This window comes from Parasteatoda tepidariorum, chromosome 6 (assembly GCF_043381705.1).
Source record: "Parasteatoda tepidariorum isolate YZ-2023 chromosome 6, CAS_Ptep_4.0, whole genome shotgun sequence".
NCBI lineage: Eukaryota > Metazoa > Arthropoda > Arachnida > Araneae > Theridiidae > Parasteatoda > Parasteatoda tepidariorum.
In genome coordinates this window covers 39,501,062-39,523,741 of record NC_092209.1, presented here as the reverse complement: position 1 = coordinate 39,523,741, position 22,680 = coordinate 39,501,062, and the positions used below count along the sequence as shown (strand labels likewise).

The window sequence follows — 22,680 nt, the reverse complement described above, 5'->3', positions numbered from 1 at the left end:
CTTATTAGCATGACTTAATTTTAAATGCACTCAATTTAATTGATTAATCAGTTACTCGCAGTCTGTGGTGCACTTCTCAAACCTTTTGAAAAAGCAAAACCAGAATGAATTTAAATAACAGAAGGCATTAAAATAACTGAATGTATTACTACTATTACTGTACTTCATAAGCTATCACACAGTTTTCTAATAAACTTTTCATTAAATTTTTGCAACTCATATACAAAGAGTAATTTAAAAGTCGCTTTCTAACAAAATGATGAGGCGATTTAAGAAAAATAATATTTTTCATTGCGGTGGATTTCAATATACGCACAAATTAGGCAATATCCTGCATTTACAATACATAAGAACGAGATACAATTTACAATGCAATTAGAGATCACACAAGATTGCCTATTGCAGTCTTTAACATGGAATTTCTCAAAAAGAGCAACCTTCCTGATACAGTGAAAATATCATTACATTAATATCATATATATCTACATATTTTCTTACAAGGTATCACAATTTGGTATATTAAGTCTGTGAAGTGTGGTGCATAGGGGGGAATTAAAACAACGGCTAGCTAACTTTTAATTTATTTTAAAGAACATGACTATAGTTAGCACTCAGCACATTCACAACATATAAAACATATATGAAGAAGAAAAAAATAAGGAGCTCTGCATGGCAGGCTTTCTACCGTTTCGTTCACACTCTCTGACTCTGAGTTTTTTTCTAATTTCTCGCTAGGCAGCGTTGCTAGTTTCAGTTTCTCCACAAGTCTATTTTAATTTGAAAAAATTTGAGCCTTGCAAATGGTTGGGTCTACTGTTACTTTTTAAAAGTATGTATATTTAAAGAACGTTTTTAATTTGAAATAAGGAACTTACATGCCCATGAAACATAATTTTTTTATAATTCTTTCTTTTCTTCAATTCTTGCCTATATGAGAAGCACAAATTAGGCAATACCCTGCATTTACAATACAGAAATCTATTGCGTATGGCGCAGAATTACATATCCCGCAAGGTTTCATATTCACATGGAATTTTTCAAAAAGAACAATTTTTTGACTCGGTGGAAATATCATTCTATTGATATCATATACATCTATGTATTCTCTCTCAAGTTAACACAGTTTCGATCATTAATTTTAACTGGAAAAAATTTGAGTCATACAAAATTTTAGGTTTACTGTTACTTTTTAAAGTATGCATATTTAGCGCATATTTAAGGAAAGTTTCTAATTAAAAATATGAAACTTACATGTCCATAAAAAATAATTTTCTCATAATTGTTTCTTCCCTTCAATTCTTGCCTATGGGAGAAGCCACACATGTAAAATGAAAAATTCGATGGCAGAAAGTAACTGCGAAAACGTTTTATAAAGTGTGAAAACTGTGATTTTAAATTTAAATAGATTTTTTGTAAAAATCAGCAGTTATTTGGCTACCTAATTGAGATTTTTACATTGTCTTTTCTCTACCTAATTAATAACTTATAAGGACAATACTAATGATATAACTCACAACTCATAATTATAAAATTGAACAACTGCTGTTATTTCAATGTTAAATAAGTTAATAAGTTATAAATAAGTTTAGTTTGTCACTTAATAAAGGGTTGTTATGTATTATGTCTCTTAATCAAGGTATGATTTGTAAAAAAATAATATCAGACACTATTTTATTCATTCAAATTAGTCTTAAGGAGTGTCCATCATCCTATAAGATTTTTAACAATTGTAAGAACTCAAACAGTGTCTCGCGGACTTCGAACAGAGATTTAACGTATTTAAAATCGAGTAAACAATTGTTGGGGATTGTTTTAACATCATGAGTCAAATCTTGTATTCCGATATAGTTAAGTTTTCTGTTTAACCAATTAATAAAACATAATAAGACATTATTTCCATAATTTGAACTGGCCTTGAACTGTGATTTCGGAGCAAGCTCGTGATCAAAGAAGACAGGAATCATTTCTAATTCATTTAACATTCATAAAATACACTAAAATTTCATTTAGAAATTGCATATTTTTTTGAGTAAAAAAAAATCTAATTATTCTATTTTGTACTCATGTTTGACTTTAATTTTAAACTGAATGAAATTAACCTTAATTTTTTACGCTCCATTTTAACTTTCATTAAACTTTCCCTTTTTTATTAAAAATTTGCCTTTGCTTTTTTTTAAATAATCTTGCCTTAGATAACGTCAAATTTCAAGAGTAATGATACATGCATTTACGAAATATTCCACTACGCGAAACTCGTCTAATAAAATATTTTAAATACAAGTTAATTTTATTAAATAGTATTTATGCTGTATAATTTAAAAAATAATAAAATATTTTATCGCAATTTTTAAGCCTTTGTGATACCATACGAAATTATGTTTTGTTTTAAAAATTATGTAGAGAACATGAATTTTAAAATTTTATTCGATGTTCTCTTAAACCCTTTAGTTGCAGACTAGACTCTCCTCTACCGATTTTCTAAAGAAATTTTAAGTGTTGGTGGAAGGAGGATTATAAGCTCTCAATTTTAGTCGCCATAAAATTGTTGATTAGAAACTGAAATGTACAACTTTTTAAAGAGTAGAATATATTTCGATATTATATATCAGTTGAAAGCTGTACTAAATAAATTTTACACTGAATTCAGATCTTAGATTTAATTAATTTATCTAATAAATCAATTAATTTTATGCATTTTCTTATAATTAAAAATTTTGTCAAGAGCTACGAATTTAAAAATAAAGTTTTATTCTATATTAACATACTTCGAAAACCTTACATTGTAATATTTTATCATTAGCATAAAGACAATAAATCAGTAATATTTGTTTTATAAGTAACCAATAGTTATCCCAAAAATGGGGAAATCCTTAATTTAAATTAAACAAATGTAAATTAATCCTATGTGAAGTGAATATCTCCATAAATCATTGTCCTCTATTGTCAATTTAATATTATGTTGACTATTAACAAATCGAAATTCCTTTTTTACAAAAGTCTACCCAGGTTGCAGACAAATATTTTTTTATTGAAATTTCGAAACTGAAGCATTTATAAACAGTGTCCATCGATTCGAAAGCGTCACATCATCTCCATTTGCTCAGTGTTACAGCTCAATCTCTTCTAACCTTTTTAATCATGAAAGTTTTGGTAAGTGTAAATATCTCATTTATGTTATTAATATTACATGAATATTCAGTTAGCGTTAATAAGCTATTCCATCAATGTAAATAGTGGTTTTAATATTCCCTTTATGTTTCATAACAAAAAACGTTTACTAAAATTATGAGAAAATTGCAATCATATTTTCCAGTATGGCAAAATGATCTTTTAAATTTTCAGTAATATTTAGCACACAATTTTCTTGATTTTTCTCTATTTTTTTCCAAAAATGTTTTATACTAAAAAAAAGAAATACCAATTTAACAGCAAACAGTTTTTAAAAAATGCCAATTATTTAAAACAGTTTTTTACAGCCTTTTAAAGTTTTACTTTGAAATAAAATCAGGTGCATCACAACATTTATTGTGTAACAATTCGTATTTTAATCTAAATTGGAAAACTAGTGTTTTATACATTAAAAAAACAGTTAAATGGATTTAATTTAAGATGAATTATTGGAAGTAATTTCTAAGTTAATAACTGGAAAATTAATTGACTTTTTCATAACTAAGGAAAATGTTTAAGTGACATAAAACATATATTTAATATTACTTGTGCTATATAGATCTGAGAGGACTGACAGTGTTTAAATTGTATTTAGAAAATTTGATTACATTGAAAAATTGTAGCTATTTATTTATCTTAAACAACATCATGCTTGAATATCTAAATACCGCTATTATGTGTTTGACTATCATGCTTGAATATCTAAATACCGCTATTATGTGTTGTGTTAGGCAACTTAAGATATTAATTAGTACTAGAAATCATTTAATGAGTATTAAATGATTTCTAGTACTAATTAATATCTTAAGTTGCATATATTTATAGTTAATTTTTTTAAAAAAATTGTCAAATACTCTTATTCAAAAGACTTTAAAAAGACTCAAAAACTGTATTATGTGCACCAGTAACATTTAGGAAAATTTTAGCTCTGTTCGATTCCTTATTGCCAGGAATTTTAATTTTGTTTGCTTGCAAGTATGTATTTTTCTGGAGATAGGGCAACCTTGATTTAAAATATATCCGATTTTTTCGTGTTTTCTGAAATCTATAACTTCATTCGATTTTTTTAAAATCCTAACATATTTGATAGTCTGAAGTTCAGTGGCGTTAGAGGTTTGTAAATGTCCCATGTTTACTCTTCGATAAAACGCCCCTGGAAAAATATGTAGCCACTGGGGAAGGGGGTCGTCAAAAAAGATAATTTAGATAAAAATAAATTTAGGAAGATAGATATTCATAGACATCTAAATCCATACTTTTAACTCATATGCTGAAATTCTTCTTTTGTAAAAAATTTACTCTTTATCAGGCATAAACTAAAATTTTTATGAATTTGAGGAATATTTAAATTTTAATGACCCAAAAACATCATTATAAAATTTGTTTTAATATTCTTATAAAGTATATTCTTATAAAGTTAATTCTTACAGAGCATTTTGCTTCAGAATAATATTTATCTTTTGCAAAATTTAATTTCATAATAAAAGCAACATAGTGATGGATTTAAAGTTTTAAAATACTAAATAGTCAGCAATTATATCAATCGGCTGGATGCCAGACGTTTAGCTAGGCAATTACAAACCACTACTCTTTGCACGTAAATGCAAGAAATTTTTCATTTATCTTAATTCCTTTTCTTTCCCACTAATTTCTTGAAATTTATTTTTTAAACAAAATTGTAGTTAATTGCTAGAGATTAAAATATATTCTTTACAGGTCTTCCTTTTCTCTGTGCTGGCTGTCGCCATTGCTCAACGATATGGTTCAGCAATACGACCAGTACGCCAGCTACTTCCATCTCTACCAATTGGTCAATTTCCCGTACTTCCTGGCCCGGCATCTTCTACATTTGCTGCATCTCTTGGTAATGCTCCCGTAGGAATTGTTGACAGAAGTGTTGGACAAGGATATGGTCCAGGGCTTCCAGGATTTGGATTTCCTTTTGGATTCCCCTTCGGATTCCCTTATTTAGGATTCCCTTATAGAGGACTACCTTTTGGTGGCTTCCCCTATGGTGGACTTGGAGAAAATGTCTTCAGCACTTCCTTAGGAGGTGCTAAAGTTGGAACAGTCAGCAGAGCAACAGTATGAGCAAACAAAAATGAATCTAAAACGTAAGTTAACTCACTTGTTAAATTGAGATTAAAATGAAACGCTATGAAATTTTCAATTAATGGCACTATTTAAGTATATGTCTTTTATATCTTCATAGAACCACCTTTTTGTATTAATTTTGAGTTAAAATATTTTTCTGATTGAGATTGATTTCTATCGTGCAATTCATTTAGCTTATTACCAAAAATTTATTTACGATTTAAGAACAGTTATTGGTAGAAAGGCGAGATTACTAATTTTGCACATTGTAGAAAAGTGCCTGTTAAGAAGTGGCTGTTCTGTACTTATAATTAAATTTATAAATACTGCGCTTATAAAGACAAATAAGCGATGAAATAAAAGAAAGTATAACGCACAGAAAAAAATAGCTCCCAAGTGTATGACTCTTTTCTTCACTCCGCGCTAACCTTTTTACACATTGTGTAAAAAAAGCCCTCTTCATTGATACTTTTTTTCCATTTTCGGACATTTTCAACAGATGACTTTGCAGACAAATAGACGGGTAAATAGCTTTCCATTGACTAATAAAAATTAATCAAGTTGATGGTAAGCATTCTTACCACGACCAACAAAAAATGACATAATATGAGAAACAATGAAATAATATTTTCTTTCAGAAAGATCTTAAAATTTGTAATCCTCAATTTATAACGCTGATATGTTCTCTTAAATATTTCATTTAGAAATAATACTTCAAAGTAACAGTAAATATTTTTTTAAAAGAAATCTAAACATTCATTGTTGAAAAATAAGGGCATTTTAAAACAACTTTTCGATTATAAATTATGCTTTATAGGAATAAAAATGAAATGTCAAACTATTAAAACTAGAATAATATATTGTGAAAATTGTGAAATATTTTAGAAATTGCTTTCAATTTAAAATTTCTTGTTTGATTAATGACCCACAAACTACCTTAATATACTTTATTCAAAAACAATAATTTTATATGAAGGGGGAAAAATCTCTTTTATTATTGTTTTAAAAGAAATCACACATTTAAAGATTAGTTTTTTGAACTAACTGTCTTAATTTAAATTTTAAGCTTTTGTTGCTTTAAAAACTTAAATTATTTAATTCTCTTTTTTAGGTAATGAAAGAGATAATATTTTGGTAATAAGCAACATAATTTTTGTTAATAAACATAAATTTTAGGTAATAAGTAGCAGGCATTTGTTCTCTTGGAAAGAGAACAATATTTTCAATTTTATTTTAATTCAATTGCTAGTGGAAAAATCAAACAAATTTTTTCTATGCCCTATAAATTAGGAAAGAGAACATATTTAATTATAAGAAAAAAATTAAAATTAACTGCAATGAAATTTTTTCTGTGTCGAGCGTTCGTTTAAAAACCAGTTCAAATTCTATGTAAATTTCAATTTATTACGTGATATTTCAAATGTATCTTCCTGGAAAAGAAGAATAATCGTCTATCTTATCTATTGTCTTATCTAGTGTAATAGTTTAGGTAGTAAAAATGAAATTACTAAGAGGCAATAAATTTTAAGATGATTTTAATTGCATCGTGTCATCGTTCACTTTAAAGGTGTAATTTAAGGATGCAGCAAATTTTTGAAACATTAGGGATCAAAACGATTAAAAAAATTGTTCTCGCAAACAGTTTTGCCGCCCTTTAGATGAAATCGGAGAAGTAAAATATTATTAAACATCTTCAATTTGATGATAATTACCTAAATTTTGGTGCATTTCTTTTCTTTTCAATACAATGCAAACAGCATGTGATCGAATAGATGCCATTTAACAGAATTTCTGACTATTTTGACTCGATGGTATATAATATATACTTTGTTAAGTAAATATTCTAAAATTGACTCCTCTAGTGTGTTTTATTGCTTTAAAATTCTTTCATCAATTACCTTACACTCATTTTTGTTTTGTTTTAGGTGACGTGGTCCTAATGTCGTTTGAAGAAACTGAGTATGAATGTGATGAATGAATTCAATTATTGTCCTTCATAATTTTTATTTAAATAAAAAAGTTGAAATCTAATTTTCGTTTATTTCTTCAGAAAAATTGTGCTGAATTATTCAATTATTATCATACTCTGTTTATTAATTTTCAGGATGATTTACCATAGAATCATTTCTATACATTATCCACAATCCATTAACAATAGTGTTAATTTTAAGATTAGATTAAAAAAAACACTAGCATTCACTACTATGCAATTATAATGATTGTGATTACGGTTTATAAACCATAATTATAATAATTATAATTATGGTTCAGTGCAGAACAGCAATTGTAAGCATCAAGCTCACAATTTTTTCTATACTTATACTTAATTTTTGAAAATTAGTATAAAATTCCAACCTTATGTTTGCCATAAAGCTTGATTATTAATAAGATTTAAGAAAGATTAGAACTTTAGAAATAGTTTTCATTACTATAAATAACAATTTTATGATAAAAAGACGCATTTCATTCTTCTTGGATTTGACGTCAAAGAGAATATAAGGAATTTTGACACGTACACTGCTATAAATCACTTATTAATTAATAATCATGTATTGTTGACTAATAGTGAATAATCATATATTAATTAATAATCATTTATTAATTAATTTATTATTTTAATACAGGGATAAAAAGCTTTTGGATGAAATAGGAAAGAAATTGATAACATAGTAAAATTTAACGCTTGTTCTAACACTTCTATAAAGTAACCCTAAAGAAAAGATTTTTAAAATTAAGATCATTTGTATCACCTTATAAAAGCAGAAAAGACGGGGAAGCAAATAAGAAATAATGCTAATAGCGAATAAATAAAAATTTTAAAAAAATTATTAAATTGCTCATTTATTATTGTATATCTTTTCCGTATACGTAATTTTTTGAATTTCTCGAAACAGGTTTTGTGTTATTCATTCCAACTGAAGTATAGTGTATATTATTTCTATAAAAAGGATATACCAAGTTAAAAATGGATATGCTTAATAGCAAAGAAATACAGCGGCGATAGCAGCGTCAACGTTCAGTTGTTGTGGCGAATTTTTTTGAGAAAAAGCTAAAAATTCCAACATTTTATGATCTTTTCTTATTAAAAAAAATATTAGATGTAGAAGTAAAATATTTAAAGACAAGTTAGAAACTTATGTTTCTGACTGCATTTAGTTCAAAATTTTTTAAATTATGGCCACGTTAAAGTTTGATTTTTTCCATTTGATTTAAATGTATAAAATAGTTCAATGTTTAAAAAACAGTTAAAAGAGTTTATGCATACACTTGGTATAAACAAGTTATGCATCTACACATAACCGGTAGATTCTTCCAGAGAGATTTTTAGTGACAGAAGGTTAGCATAATACGAAGCCAAATGGTTATTTGTTCATGTAGAACATCGTCTAATGCAAACGGTTAAAAATAAAAGGTGTAAAGTTTACGTAAAGCTCGCACCTCAAAATCGGTTATTTCGAAACCCAAAGCTAGCAAACAAAATAATATCCAACGAATTCTTTATTGTTGTTGGTGAATTTAATAAGTGGTAATTAAAGAGTTAATACTCAAGGCATCTGTAGAGCACTTTTTCTGAATAAAAAATACCATGCAATCACATTCCCGACGAAAATACGTATCACTGCGTGTGTGTTATACAGTTCAAAACTAATTCTAATTATTTGCATGACTTAACCCCTTAACGATCGGTTAGTTTTCAAGAAAACGGTCATAAAAGTGCCAATTTTTTTTCTGACATCCAAACATCTTGTGCTGACATCTAGTTTAAAATAAACTAACTATCTACAATTACCTTTAAAATATCCTGGTACTGCCATCTGTTGTGTAAAATGAGAAATAAAATGTTTTCCGGGCAAAAGAGATGAATTAGTTTTATTCTTATTGGCCCGTTACTACTGAACACTCCAGCCCGGAAATATGACGGGAGCGAGAAATAGAGGGCGAAACCTCACCCCGTCATTTTCACGGGAGCGAGAAGGAAGGGGTTAATTTTAAATGCACTCAATTGAACTGATTAATCAGTTACTCACAGTCTCCGGTGAACTCCTCAAACCTTTTTTTTAAAAAAACAGAATACATTGAATACTACTATTACTGTACTTTATAAGTTATCACCCAGTTTTCTAATCTACTTTTCATTTAATTTTAGCAACTCATGTATAAAGAGTAATTTAAAAGTCGCTTTCAAATAAAATAACGAGACGATTTACGAAAAATAATGGATTTTTATATACGCCTAAATTAGACAATACCATGCGTTTACAATTCATAAAAATTACAGGTTTGCGACAAGTGCAGAATTATGTATCACGCTAGGTTGTATATTGACATGGAATTTTTCAAAAAGAACAATTTTTAGCCACAGTGGTAATATTACATCGATATCATATACGTATATTACATGTCTATTACATCGCAATTTCGAGTATTAAGTCTATTTTAATTGGAAAAAACTTGAGTCATACAAAATGTTGGGTCTATTGATACTTTTTAAAAGTATGTATATGTAACGCTAATGTATGTATATGTATGTATGTATCTGTAACGTATGTATATGTAACGCTAATAAATGTTAAAAGAAAGTAGCATATTAAAGAAAGCCTTAAAACACAATTTTTTATTAATTGCTCCTTTTTTTCAATTCTTGTAGGAGACTCAAACAGGTAAAATAAAAAATCCGATGGCAAAAATGAACTGTAAAAATATTTTATAAAATGTGAAAACTGTGATTTTAAATTTACATATATTTTTTTAAACATCGGCTGTTATTTTGCTGTCAAATTAAAATTCTTACTTATCTCTTCTCTACCTTTTTATAATTTATAATGATAATAATAATAATATGATTCACAATAAAAATGTAATAATAAAACTCATAATCCAATTCATAATGATATAATCAAGCATCGATTCTTATTTCAATGTCAAATTCCAACTGTTTTGTTTGTCACTTAATCAAGGATTGTTATGGATTATGTCTCTTAATCAAGGGATGCTTCGTAAAAAATAATTTCAAACACTTTTTTTTTATTTATTTAATTAGTCTTTAGGAGTGTCTAGCATCCTATAAGATGTTTAACTTTTGTATGAATTTAAATAGTGTCGCACTGGCTTCATATAGGGATTTAAGATATTTAAAATCGCGTAAACAATTGTTGGGGATTGTCTAACATCATGAGTCAAATCTTGTAATCCGATATAGTTAAGTTATCTATACCTTGCAGTGGTCTTGAACTACGAGTTCGAAGCAAGCTATTGATCAAAGGAGATAATAATCATTCTAATTCATTTAACATTCACAAAATACACTAAAATTTGATTTAGGAATTGTAAATGTTGTAAAAGTAAGAAAAAATCAGAGTATCCCATTTTGGACTCGTTTTTGACTTTTAAGAAAGCATTTTAATTTAAAACTTAATAAAATTAACATTGATTTTATTAAGATTGATTACCTCTATCATGACTTGCATTAAACTTTCATTTTTTAATGAAAAATTTGCATTTGCTTTCTTGAAATAAATAATCTTGCATTAGATAATGTCAAATTTTATGAGTAATGTTAAATGCATTTACGAAATATTGCGCTAATCGAAACTCAAGTTTTATTAGATATTTTAAATACGAACTAATTTTATTAAAACGTCTTTATAGTGCTTTATTTCAAAAAATAATAAAATTGAGATTTTTAAATAAATAATCTTACATTAGATAGTGTCAAATTTTAAGAGTGATGTTAGAGGCATTTACAAAATATTGCGCTAAGCGAAACTCAAATTATTTAATTAAAGATATTTAAATTTCAAATGAAAATTATTCAATTAAAGTTCCCGTTTTTTTACTTTATTACACAGATATAGTCTCTTAGAATAAGCTTATGAATCTTAGGGGAAAAAATTAAACCTTATCATTTTCCTCTTTACTTCATTCATAAACATGTTTTTTTTAATTTTTATTCAATATTCTTTTAATTAAGAAAAACTGATGGGTCTGCTTTTCGTCAAAGATCACAGTAGTGCAAAAAGTTCATTCCTAATAATGTTTTATAACTTAGTATTATTTTAGTTACATAGGTTAAATGAATAATTTTGCATAAAGCTTGCAATGAAAATTTAATATAATACACGGTAAATGCATATTTAAGCATTTACCGTTTAATAATTTTAAAAAAAAATTATAAGTTTAAATACTGATTAAATATAATGCATAATATAGTAATTAATTGCTCTATTACGCAATATATCATCACATACGAATCATTAGATTATTTCACAATGAAGAAACACGGCGTTCAGTTTTAAGACTTTATTTTAGAATAGTAACCATGTTCCAAAACTTATTAAGAAAGAATGATAAATAAATGTTACAAGTAAATACCTTTTATTTAGACGTAAAAAAATATTTCCAGGTAATTATTTTTGTTTATTACATTCTGGCGAAAAATACTATACTTGTATGGTAAGGATGTTACTGGTAAAAGTAACCATAATTCTGGTAATTAAACCAAAATATACGGCGTTAAAACCATTTGTTTGGTAATTTTACCATTCATTATTATTACGGTTTACCGGAAATTATGGTTCTCAAAATTTCAGTTCTTATTACCACACATTTAGCAACAAATACAAAACTGAAAAGTAAATTTATACCAAATAAATGGTTTTTAAGCTATTGCTTAAAGTATCATGATGAAGTTATCAAATTTTAAAAAAAAATTTAAAAATCTTATGACATATCATAAAGCCATATTTTATAGTTGTTCTTACCAACATTATTGTTAATTACCAAAAAATTCTTATAAGTAAGGTAAATAGATTTAATACGATAAAATTTAAAATACTAGTGCCTTTTTTCTATTTTTAAATGTTTTCATCAGACAATAAAAGAGAATTTACATGAATTAAAAAAGTTGCTGAAGCGACTAGAATTGCTTCAACTTGCTATCTGATATAAATACGAAATTCCAGAAAGAGATTTCTCATGCAGACAGCTATTTGCTGAAACAGCGCAGCAAACAATGGTAACACGTGCCGTAATGCATAAATGCCATTGTTGTTGAACCTTTATAAATATGTTTTAGGAAAAGACATTTATAACATTTTTAACATGAGTATTTTAGGCTCAATAGTCCTGTTCATCATAAAAGCAATCGTCGCTTTACTTTAGAAAAATGAAGCTTTTCGTAAGTATTGGGTGTCAATCTGGTTTTGAATTTATTTATTTAAATGTATAAATTAAATTTCCAGCAAAATATTTGAAATCAGGATATTGAAATCATGCTACTTTCATATTAAAGTACTGGTTATGCTGTGCAAGTGACTTGAAACCAGATAGCATTGAAAGGTTGATTATAATGTTGCAATAACCTTTAATCACAAAACCTGAACAAGGTTAAAAATGATCGGTAAATAAACCGCGCAAACTTGAAACAATGTTAAATTTCATTATGCTAGTATACGCGCAATGAAGTTCGCGTTAAGTTTACATAAACAGCCTTTTTATATCGAGATTGAATATACACGGAGAAAAAAAATTTTGTTAGAATTACCATACTGTATGGTAAAAAAAAATTGAAAACGCAACTCTCGTAATAAAACAAAAGTATACGGTATTATAACCATTTATTTGGTAGTTTTTTCGGTCATACATGGTAATGGTATAAGAGTAACTATTGGTTTTCAAAGTTGACGTTCTTATTACCACTCATTTAATGAAAAATACCCAACTGAAAAATAAATTTAACCGAATAGATGGTAATTATTCCATGATCTAAGGCTTCAGGACAAAATCACAAAATAACGCGTATTATTTAACGTTATTTCACTATTAGTTTTACCGAAATCATTAGCAAAGAACCTAAAATTACCCAGCTTTTCGGCGTCCCAATAGAGCTCAAAATACGGTAAATTTTACTTTATTTTGGTTACAAGGTTTTTCTCTTAAAAATGATACACATCATCAGGAAAAAAATATTGCGTAAGTGAACCTTAACTTACAAGAAAAATTTACTAACAAGATTTGCAATAAAAGTCATTGTAATGTTGCAAAATTAGTTGCTGATGTTAAATTATTAATTTTTTTGTAAAGGTTTATGCATGTATTTATTCAAAAACTATTTTGGCATTATATCATTTCTGCTTTGTAGGAATAATAATTAACCAGGCAAACTTATTGTGTCAGTCAAACGAAACCGCAAATGCATTATTACGAATTTTAAATAACTGACTTTTTTAAAATTCGATTTCTCAGGAACTATTCGATCTATTTCGGTCAAATTTTGTATTTTTCTATATAAAATCACATTATTTAAAATGATATAAAAATTTGTGCACCTCGCAGCTGAAATTATTTTGACAATTATTAAATAAAATTATAAAAAAAATAATAAATAAACATTAAAAATTATTTTTTGCATGGAATTATCATTGGAGAAGCGATTATTTTTAAATTCACTTAAAAAGTTTTAGAGATATGGTTAAATACGCAAAAAGTCAAATTAATATTAAGGGGTTCAAATTTTAGATCCCTCTCCTGACTAAATTATTGCAGCCATATTTCCTAGATTGTTGCAACCCCCTATATTTTGGGGGTCAGAAATCCGAATCCGTCAAAAAAAATATATGTTTATTCAGAGAAAGCACGTTTTCGTGTCTGATTTCGTAACATCTGTCATAATTATTTAGCATATTTGAGGTCAACCTTTCGAACCATTAACATTAAGTCCTAGTACGCAAAAATCATATCATTAGATCAAAAGTTATTCTGGGTGATTCATTTTTTTTTCTTTTTGCAATCAGTAAATTGAAAGTTTTGTATCTTAAGGATGATATATTGAAATTTAGAAACGCATCAAAAATATTCTATAGTTTCCGCGTGAAATTATATTTTATCTAAAACCATTCTAAGATATATACCGTTTAGAATAGTCAGAATCATAAATGCTAGAAATTCGGAAATAAAAACAATGTTTAATTTTTTTTTAAATTTTAAGTAACTTTTCGAATTTTTTCAGAATCGATTAAAACCCTGGAAACTGGTATTTTAAAATTATTAGAAGAATTATAAATACTGCAATTCTGTAACTTGGAGTAACGTAAAAAGAAACTAACTTTTAGATATCAAGAAAATTGCATTAAATCTTATTAAGAAAATCTTTATCAAGAATGCATTAAATCTTAATCAAGAGATATTTTAATATTCCATATTTTTGGAAGATGTTAATCCTTCAGGTGCAAAAGCTAAATGTCGTGTTAAAATTTGATTATTGAAACATCAAATGCTTCTTTACATTAGAGATTCATGTCGTCGTATTTCTCCAACAATACCGAATGCTATAATTCGAGGTTTCGCAGGCCGGTAAATAAATAATAGTGCTTTAAAAAAGAAAAACAATGTCTACAATTAATTTAAGTGGTTGGAAGGTTAATAGATTTTTATTTATTTATGTACTTATTAATCAATTAATCAGCTTATTTATGCATATTTTTTCATATTAGATTCGAGAACTAAAACTTTTCTCACTCTCTTATAAAACTCGTTTACCCAAAGATGTAATATTTTCGAAATTTGTTATAGGTTTTTTGCCTAATCTTTTTCTTGGTTTCTGCATATGCCATACCATATGAAAAAAGCGATGCTCTCGGAGGGTTGAATAAAACGAAAGGAAAAGTTCCAGAAGCTTCCAATGAGAAGAAAGATACTATTCTTAAACGATATGGAAACGGAAGAATTGGACGCTTAGAGTTCTTTAGATTTTATTTGGATAGGAAAAATAAAGATAGGAAGAAAAGATATTAATCAAATGTAAGTAATTAATTTTTACTAAGTAAAATAATTGTTTTAAAATACTATTTTATGCATAACGATGGAATGATTTATAATTTAAATAATTTTCTTTATTTATCATAACTATTTATCTAAATCATTGTTTAATAAAACACCATTAAAAATAAATAGTTGCATTATACTAAATCATCTGAATTCTTCATCTTCATCTGAATTATTGCACGTTAAAATCCCGTCCAAAAGCTTAAAAGTATAAAATCTTGAACTTTTCTTAGATATAGGTACATTATAGCTCGATATTTCACTGATGAAACGAAATTCGGATTTGGGCAAACAAAATGAATTAAACTTTTTAAATCAAAATATTTAGTTTTTGGATGCTTCAACTAACGAAATTTCCAAACTTTTTCTAGGTAAAGTAACCTGGTCATATCTACCAAAATCTCGTTAGAAAATGTATAATGATTTGCAATTAATGGCCATTTCAATATAAGCTTAAATTCTTCAAATTCTGACCCTTGCCTTACTTAATATTTTTGCTGTTCCGTCTGAAAATTTGATGAACTGAGTTAACGTTAATAGGGAATGCTAAGCGCCTATGAGTTAAGATTAATTTAAAATTATATATAAAAGTAATAATAATAAAGAATATAGTATAAGTAAACGTAAAAAAAGGAACGGAAAAACATACTTTTTGAAATGCATGATATGTCAAATATCAATTTTCTTAATTAAAAGTTAAAATAATTAAAATCGATAAACACATTTCAAATAGTTATAATAATTAATTGATTGTTTTAATATTAAAAGAGGTAAATTGATTTATCCGTTAATTATATGCATTTTATACCTATACAAAAAGTACTGATTTTGAACGTATGTACCTTGACTGTAATACATTTTGGTATACAGTTGCCTCTATTTTTGATATTGAGATAAACTAAGTGCAATTTTAAGTAAAGAACGGTAGCTATCATGCAGAAAATTATGTTAAATTAACAAAATAACATTAAAACAATGAAACATTAACAATAAAACATTTTTGAAACAATGAGTGCGAATATGTTACTAAAAATGTGCTTGCTTTTTAAACAAAATGTTTTTGCTATGAAGTCATAAATGGATTCTAATGCATAATGTGTTTTCAGTAAATAAACAAACAAAAAATGGGGAAATGTGTAAATAAAACTAAAACAGCGAAACAGTAAGTAAAAAATGAGACTAATAAAAATTTTAGTATCAAAAATGGTGTTACCTCAACACCAAAAATGGTGGAAATTAAATATACCAAATTTCTTTACTGTGCAGTGTACTTGAAAATTTGAATTCCTTTTACACTAAGATTAATAAGCACTTAATATGCGTTTTTTTTTTATCTTTTATTTGCCTTTTTGCTATCAAAGTTAATTACTTTAAAATCTTCTGCAGTAATACAAACATATAACAAGCTAAATCTTAATTCTTTAGATGTGAAAATTATCGAAGAAGGAAATTAAAATTCAATCATTTCTTTTAACCCAGAGCTTCTATTTTCAGTAAAATCAGCAAATTCGTAAAAAAAAAGTTATTGCGAAACGATAACAATTTTCAAAATAGATGTAGAAAAATAAAACAGCCAGTTAGCTTTATTATTATATTTAGTGGGCATCTTAATCGTGCGAAATACAACAATTTTTAATAAGGAATTTTAATGTAATTCACTCACTTTCCATTTACGGACACAAGTTGATTCGTATACTGTGGCCGTTTGTTATCTTTACTTCAACCAGATACTAGCTGCATACAAGGGGTATTTTATTAATTGATTTGTTTTTTTAAACATCATACAAACATTGAAAAAATTAGCGTCCTGTAGTTTCCGTGTCATATTTATGTATAATTTGATTTCTCAATTTTGGTGTTATGTTGATATTTCATAGTATTGTAAATTAATTTATAAAATACACAGAGAACAAATTTCTTTGCAGCAACTAATCAACCTGTCTAACTTTATTACTTGATATTACCTAATCGGGTTATGGAGATATCAAACCTGAAATCAGTTTTGCTCCTAAAGCTACATATTTTCTTAATAACATTTTTAGTCTATTTTTTTGTCAAAATGTACAAGTTTCAAAACGTTATATATGTCAAGGGGTCGCATAAATGTTGCGACAAACTTCTAGGGCAGTTAAGAGTTAAGATTGCATGGAAAAATAAGCCCGGAGATGTCATCATACGCCGTTAGAAGCAAATATTTATCATAAATTGTTTCTTCTTATGGTTCTGAACAAGTCATAATAGGTTTGCTCTCCTAGCGGCGTATGACGACCTTTCAAGGGATGGGTTTCTACACAACTTTAATCCTAATGATGTGTCCTGACTCCTAGTGAAGTTTGTCGCATCATTTACGCCACCCCTTATTATATACAACGTTTTTAGTTTCTACATTTTGACAAAAAAAAATAGATTAAAGTGTTATTTTTTAGGAATTAAAACTGGAGCATAGACAGTTAAACCTATTGCATATTTGAAATCAGAGATACAAAAGTATCTAAGACCTGTTAAAAAACGCATATAACAAAATATAAAAAAATAAGTTTTGACCAGTGTTATTATTTCTTTTGTATATATATTTCTTTCAGGTCAACAACATATTTGAAATAATTTTAAAGATGAAGAATCATGGCGTTTGAAGGATAAAATGATATTGTTTTCTACTTTTATTGAAGATATGTATATTTGTTAATACTATAAATAAAGCTTTTCTTTCGAATTCAGAAATAAGTATTTTTCGAATTTAAAATGTTTAAAGGATTCTAATTAATAGTGAATAGCATTTGAATTAAATCGAAAGCTTCTACAAATCGGTAGAAAAACCCGCTAATTTTACTTGCATCATTTGACTTTTTGAATTTGTTCATTCTATTTTAAAGGGGAAGGCAAGGAAAGCAAGGCAAATTGAAAATATAAGGATAACAAAATTTTAATCCGCAATTTCCGCTCTTACTTATATGTACATTATTTTTATAATTTTGAACTCTTACTGGGGGAGGAATATCATTTTTAAAGTAAAATAAAAACGTTATCGAAACTAACAAATTGTTAAGTTCAGTCTGTCTCTAGGCTTGATTAAAAGCATAAAAAATAAGCTTCTTATCGGATGAAGCTGAAAAGTAAGTCCAATAAGTCTTTGTCATCTGTCTTAGTTCCATTGAACTATCAGCTGACTTTATTTTTTTTAATTTCAGCTTATTCACTGTAAATAAAAATAGATTTTGATAACATTTCAGCTTACAAATTTATGAAAAAAGAAATGTTTATTGAAATAATAATTTTCAGACTTAAAAATCACATAAAATGAATTATTATTAAAAAAAATAAAAATAAATGAAACTGATAGTGCAATAACTACTTCAAAAAGTAAAAAAAAAATACAACAAAAATTATTTACTAATATTTATTATTCCTATACCATAATGGAATAAAATTCAGAAATTTAATTTTAAGGTACTCGAATGACTTCCGACACCGAATTTTAAAATTGTTTGATAAGATTCTTTTTATTCGATTTTGCTGCGTATTATGTAATAAAACATAATTTTAATGCATCTAAACTTAAAAGAAATGATATTATTGGAAATTTCAGGGGACTTAAAAGGGATCATAATTAGTTAAATAAAACTGTAGAAAAATTGTCTTTAAATTATAATGACTTATTCTCGAATTGATAAAGAAATAAAATTCGAATGTTTTTCTGGAAATAAAAATATTTTTGTATTTATACGCAAAAATGAGAAATTCTATGGTTTTAGAAATCGGATGTTTAAATACACAAAGAAAAAAATTCTGGCAACATTACTGCACTGTAATGACATTTCAGGTCTAAAAAAATAAAAAAAGAAGAACATAATTAGGTAATAAAAATCAAAATAATCGGTATTTAAATCATTCAGTTGATAATTTTTTTTATACCGTAACGGTTTACCGGAAATACTGGTTTCCAAAATTATGGTTCTCATTACCACACGTTTAGTAAAAGATACTAAAAAGTAAATTTTACCGAATAAACCATTTTTTTTTTTGCCATGCTCTAAGGTATCATGATAAAATTACAAAAAATTTTCCAAAATTTAACAAATTTTATCAACGTTATAAAACCATATTTTATTGTTACTTTTACCTAAACGTTTCGGTAAAATTTACCAAGTTATTTGGTATTCCCATGGAGGCAGAAATACAGTAAATTTTACCATATTCTTGTAGCCTTAACCGTACTTTTTTTCTTAGTGTAATAATTACAACTTTACTTCATTCTATTAATTTCTGTTTTCTTAAAAATAATATATTTTTACATAAATAATATATTTCTGCATAAATTAATGTTTAAGTAACATCCTTCCTGAAAATCAAGATCATTTTCATTTAAAACATCCAAATGCGTAATGCATAGCACAAAGATCACTATCTTACTTGAAATATCATAATTTTTTTTATGATACATGAAGCTTATTGTTCATTAGTACGCTTGTTTGTTTACAGAACAATTTTAGTAAGCATAATGAAACTATTCTCGTCATTATTGTGAAGAAAAAGTGTTTAAAACAAAATGTAGAAGAATTATTATATATGTTATAGAATTACTGGCACACATGAGCATAAAATGTTTGCGTTTACTAAAACGTTATGTGTTTTGAATTTTTGCATGGAAAACATTATTAAATGATAAGCGATAAGCAGAGAGCTTGCCGCACTTAACTATACTCAATACTCAACATTAAATGAGAATAATGATAATCTAACCAGCAAAAAAAATCGGATCAAATTAAGGTATAAAGTACCGGCTTTTTGGATGCATTATTCGCAAAATCCACTTTACCGTAAAATCCATTTTTACCATAAAATATTACACCGTAATTTTTAGAATTACATTTATTAATTTAGATTGATTCAGTGATTTTACAGTAACTTTTACTGTAAAAACTACGGTATATCAGATTTTTCGTTCCTTAGCATGATCCGGTAAAACAGTACGACAAACAGTACCGGTACCCTGAATGACAGTACATTTTACCATTATTTGATTCCGAATTTTGACTGTGTAGGGTAAAATAACTGGCATAAATTATAGCTATGGTTAAAAGTTTAGTTTTAATTTGAAAATTTGATTCATTGAGCTTTAATATGAGGCACATTTACCATCGAATTAAATGTTACATTTCATCTTATCAGCAATAACTCGAGTGTTCATCGTTTTGAAGCAAGTTTGATACATTACTAATATTTATATTTTTTAAATAGTTTCAAAACTAACTAATACGTTAATACAATTAGAGGAAATAAATTGGAATTATTTTCATTGTAAGCCTGTAAAACTTCGCTGCAAATATCTAAATAACCAAATAAAAATAGACCCAAATTACTTATGCCGATTGTACCCAAATTATTATGATTTTTTGCTAGAAAACATTCATTTACGAAAACTAATAAATATAATTATGTGGTAAGCGAGTGGCACTCGGAGTCTTGTTGGTTCCTTAACTATTTTTTGTTGGGCGTGCCTGTTTTGAAAATATCATTTTGAAGACGTTAATAAATCTTGCCCAACATCTCTGAAGCGCTTCGAACTCCCTTGTCTGTTCCGTTTTGAAGAACAATAAGCTTCTGTTTGATTTTGTTCTTGATCTACTTATTAAATATATATCTGACGAAATTCAAAACATATAACATATTTTGGAAGTGTAAAGAGAATTGTGTAATTATTTTACGCAATATTACTATGAATTGAAATGCATGACAAAGATATTTTGAAGGGTATAATGTGAGAATTTTAGATTGGCTATGGGAACTATGACAGCAATTGCTTTTGGTTTTCTTTTTCACTTAGTTAGAGAATCATATAATTTTTTCCGTTTTAAATATCCCAGTGATTTTAGATATTGTTTGATAAGTAAATCATAGTTAGAGTTTGAAATTGAATTCTTATTAAAGGGCTGAGATGCAACTCTAAACTGAGAAAAAAGTATAGTCAAAATTACCTGAATATGGTAACATTTATCGTATTTCTTGTTCTATGGGAACACCAAAAAGCTCGGGAGTTTTTACAGAACACTTTGGAAAATATTTTGGTAAAACAACTATAAAATATGGTTTATAATGTGTGATAAAAATTGGTAAATGTGGTAAAATTAGGTTATTTTAGCATGACATCAGAACCATTCATTCGGTTAAATTTGCCTTTCAGTTTCGTACTTTTTACTAAATGTATGGCAATAAAAACTATAATTTTGAAAGTTAAAATTTCCAGATAACCGTTACCAAATAAAACAGTAAAATAACGAAATAAATGGTTCAAATACCTCATGGTTTCGTAAAATAGATCTGTGGTTTATTTTTTCCTGAATAGTCGTTACCATAGTACGGTTAATTTTTTTCTACTTTACTTTATTAGTTCGTTAATTGTACTTGCCATACACTTTTAGAAAAATGACTTTCCATGATTTCGGCACGTTAAGTCTCAATATGGTAAGATTATGATGCAAACTTTAAAAAGAGAATTTAAAAATTCCGTAATAGGGTTCAATTTAGCCTCATATTAGCAAATTTGAGAGATATTCTGGTTCACTCTCCAGAATTTTTAATAGCGTGAATACAAAAAATAATGGCATTTTTTGTTACTCTGACTGATAAAAATAAAATTTTTAAAGCAGTGTGTACCGTATTTCACATAAAATGTACGATATTGAAAAAGATTAAAAAAAAGTAGTAACTTAAAAAGGTACGTAAGTAGGTAAAAGGAATCCAGAATTTTGATCTCTCAAAGAGTTTTCCTTCTTTAGGTACACATGGATCCTATGATCCTGAGAAGCTTTCGGGTTCTTTGCTCTTTCGTTCTGTTTCGAATCAGAATTAGTTTTTAACACTCTTTGACAGCTTTATCCTCTCTCAAAAAAAATAAGCTCAGTGAGAAACTATTGCACTGCAAAAAATGTTCGGGTTTCTGAGGACTGAAAATGGTAACAACTCCTTTACTACGAAGTAGTGTATTATTCGTGTTCTACGACACCAAGAATCATGGACAATTCCTGGTGAAGTGACACTCCTAGAATATTTCTTACACCACTTGGTGTTGATTAGCAACCAACACTTTTGTTTTTCAGTAACACTAAAATTCATAACTATAGTGAGATTTGATATACATAAGAATCAGTGAATTTACTTTTACGATGTAATATAAAGCGAAAATCATAAACTTAGAACTCATATATGAAATTTTTCTTGAAATAAAATTGATTTCTTAATCAAACTTTCCCACAATACAGTAAAAAGACATATGAATTCTAACTAGGCTTAACAAAACCGAAGTGGATACAAATTTAATAATTTAAATGTATTTTATACAGTACGCATATATTTAAAAATTGAAATATAATTATCCTTATAATACAACTAAAATCATCTATATTATATAAAACGCTAATACGCACGTATGTATGTATGTATCAATAAAACCGATGATATTTCTTTTCTCGCGCTGGCAACAGTTTTCATTTTTAATTGATTGGATTCGGCGCGCAAGAGCACGTAGTGAGCAACCAGATAACAATAACCAGAGTGAGCATTATCAGGTTGTTCAATTCAGATTCATGCACTAAAAAC

The 22,680-nt window shown here is 27.3% G+C and overlaps 1 protein-coding gene and 1 long non-coding RNA gene across 2 annotated transcripts; both read left to right on the top strand.

Annotated features, from left to right (window-relative positions):
* Nucleotides 1-3,002: 3,002 nt before the first annotated feature.
* On the top strand, nucleotides 3,003-7,293 carry LOC107450723 (uncharacterized). Its single transcript, XM_016066595.2, has 3 exons — nucleotides 3,003-3,150; nucleotides 4,885-5,282; nucleotides 7,188-7,293. The coding sequence occupies exons 1-2, from the start codon at nucleotides 3,139-3,141 to the stop codon at nucleotides 5,257-5,259; spliced, it is 387 nt and encodes a 128-aa protein (XP_015922081.1). The 5' UTR covers nucleotides 3,003-3,138; the 3' UTR covers nucleotides 5,260-5,282; nucleotides 7,188-7,293.
* Nucleotides 7,294-12,282: 4,989 nt separating this feature from the next.
* Nucleotides 12,283-17,808, top strand: LOC107450722 (uncharacterized). The gene is made up of 3 exons (XR_001584986.2): nucleotides 12,283-12,439; nucleotides 14,833-15,060; nucleotides 17,667-17,808. It is a non-coding gene; the product is annotated as an uncharacterized lncRNA (long non-coding RNA).
* The last annotated feature ends 4,872 nt before the right edge of the window (nucleotides 17,809-22,680 follow it).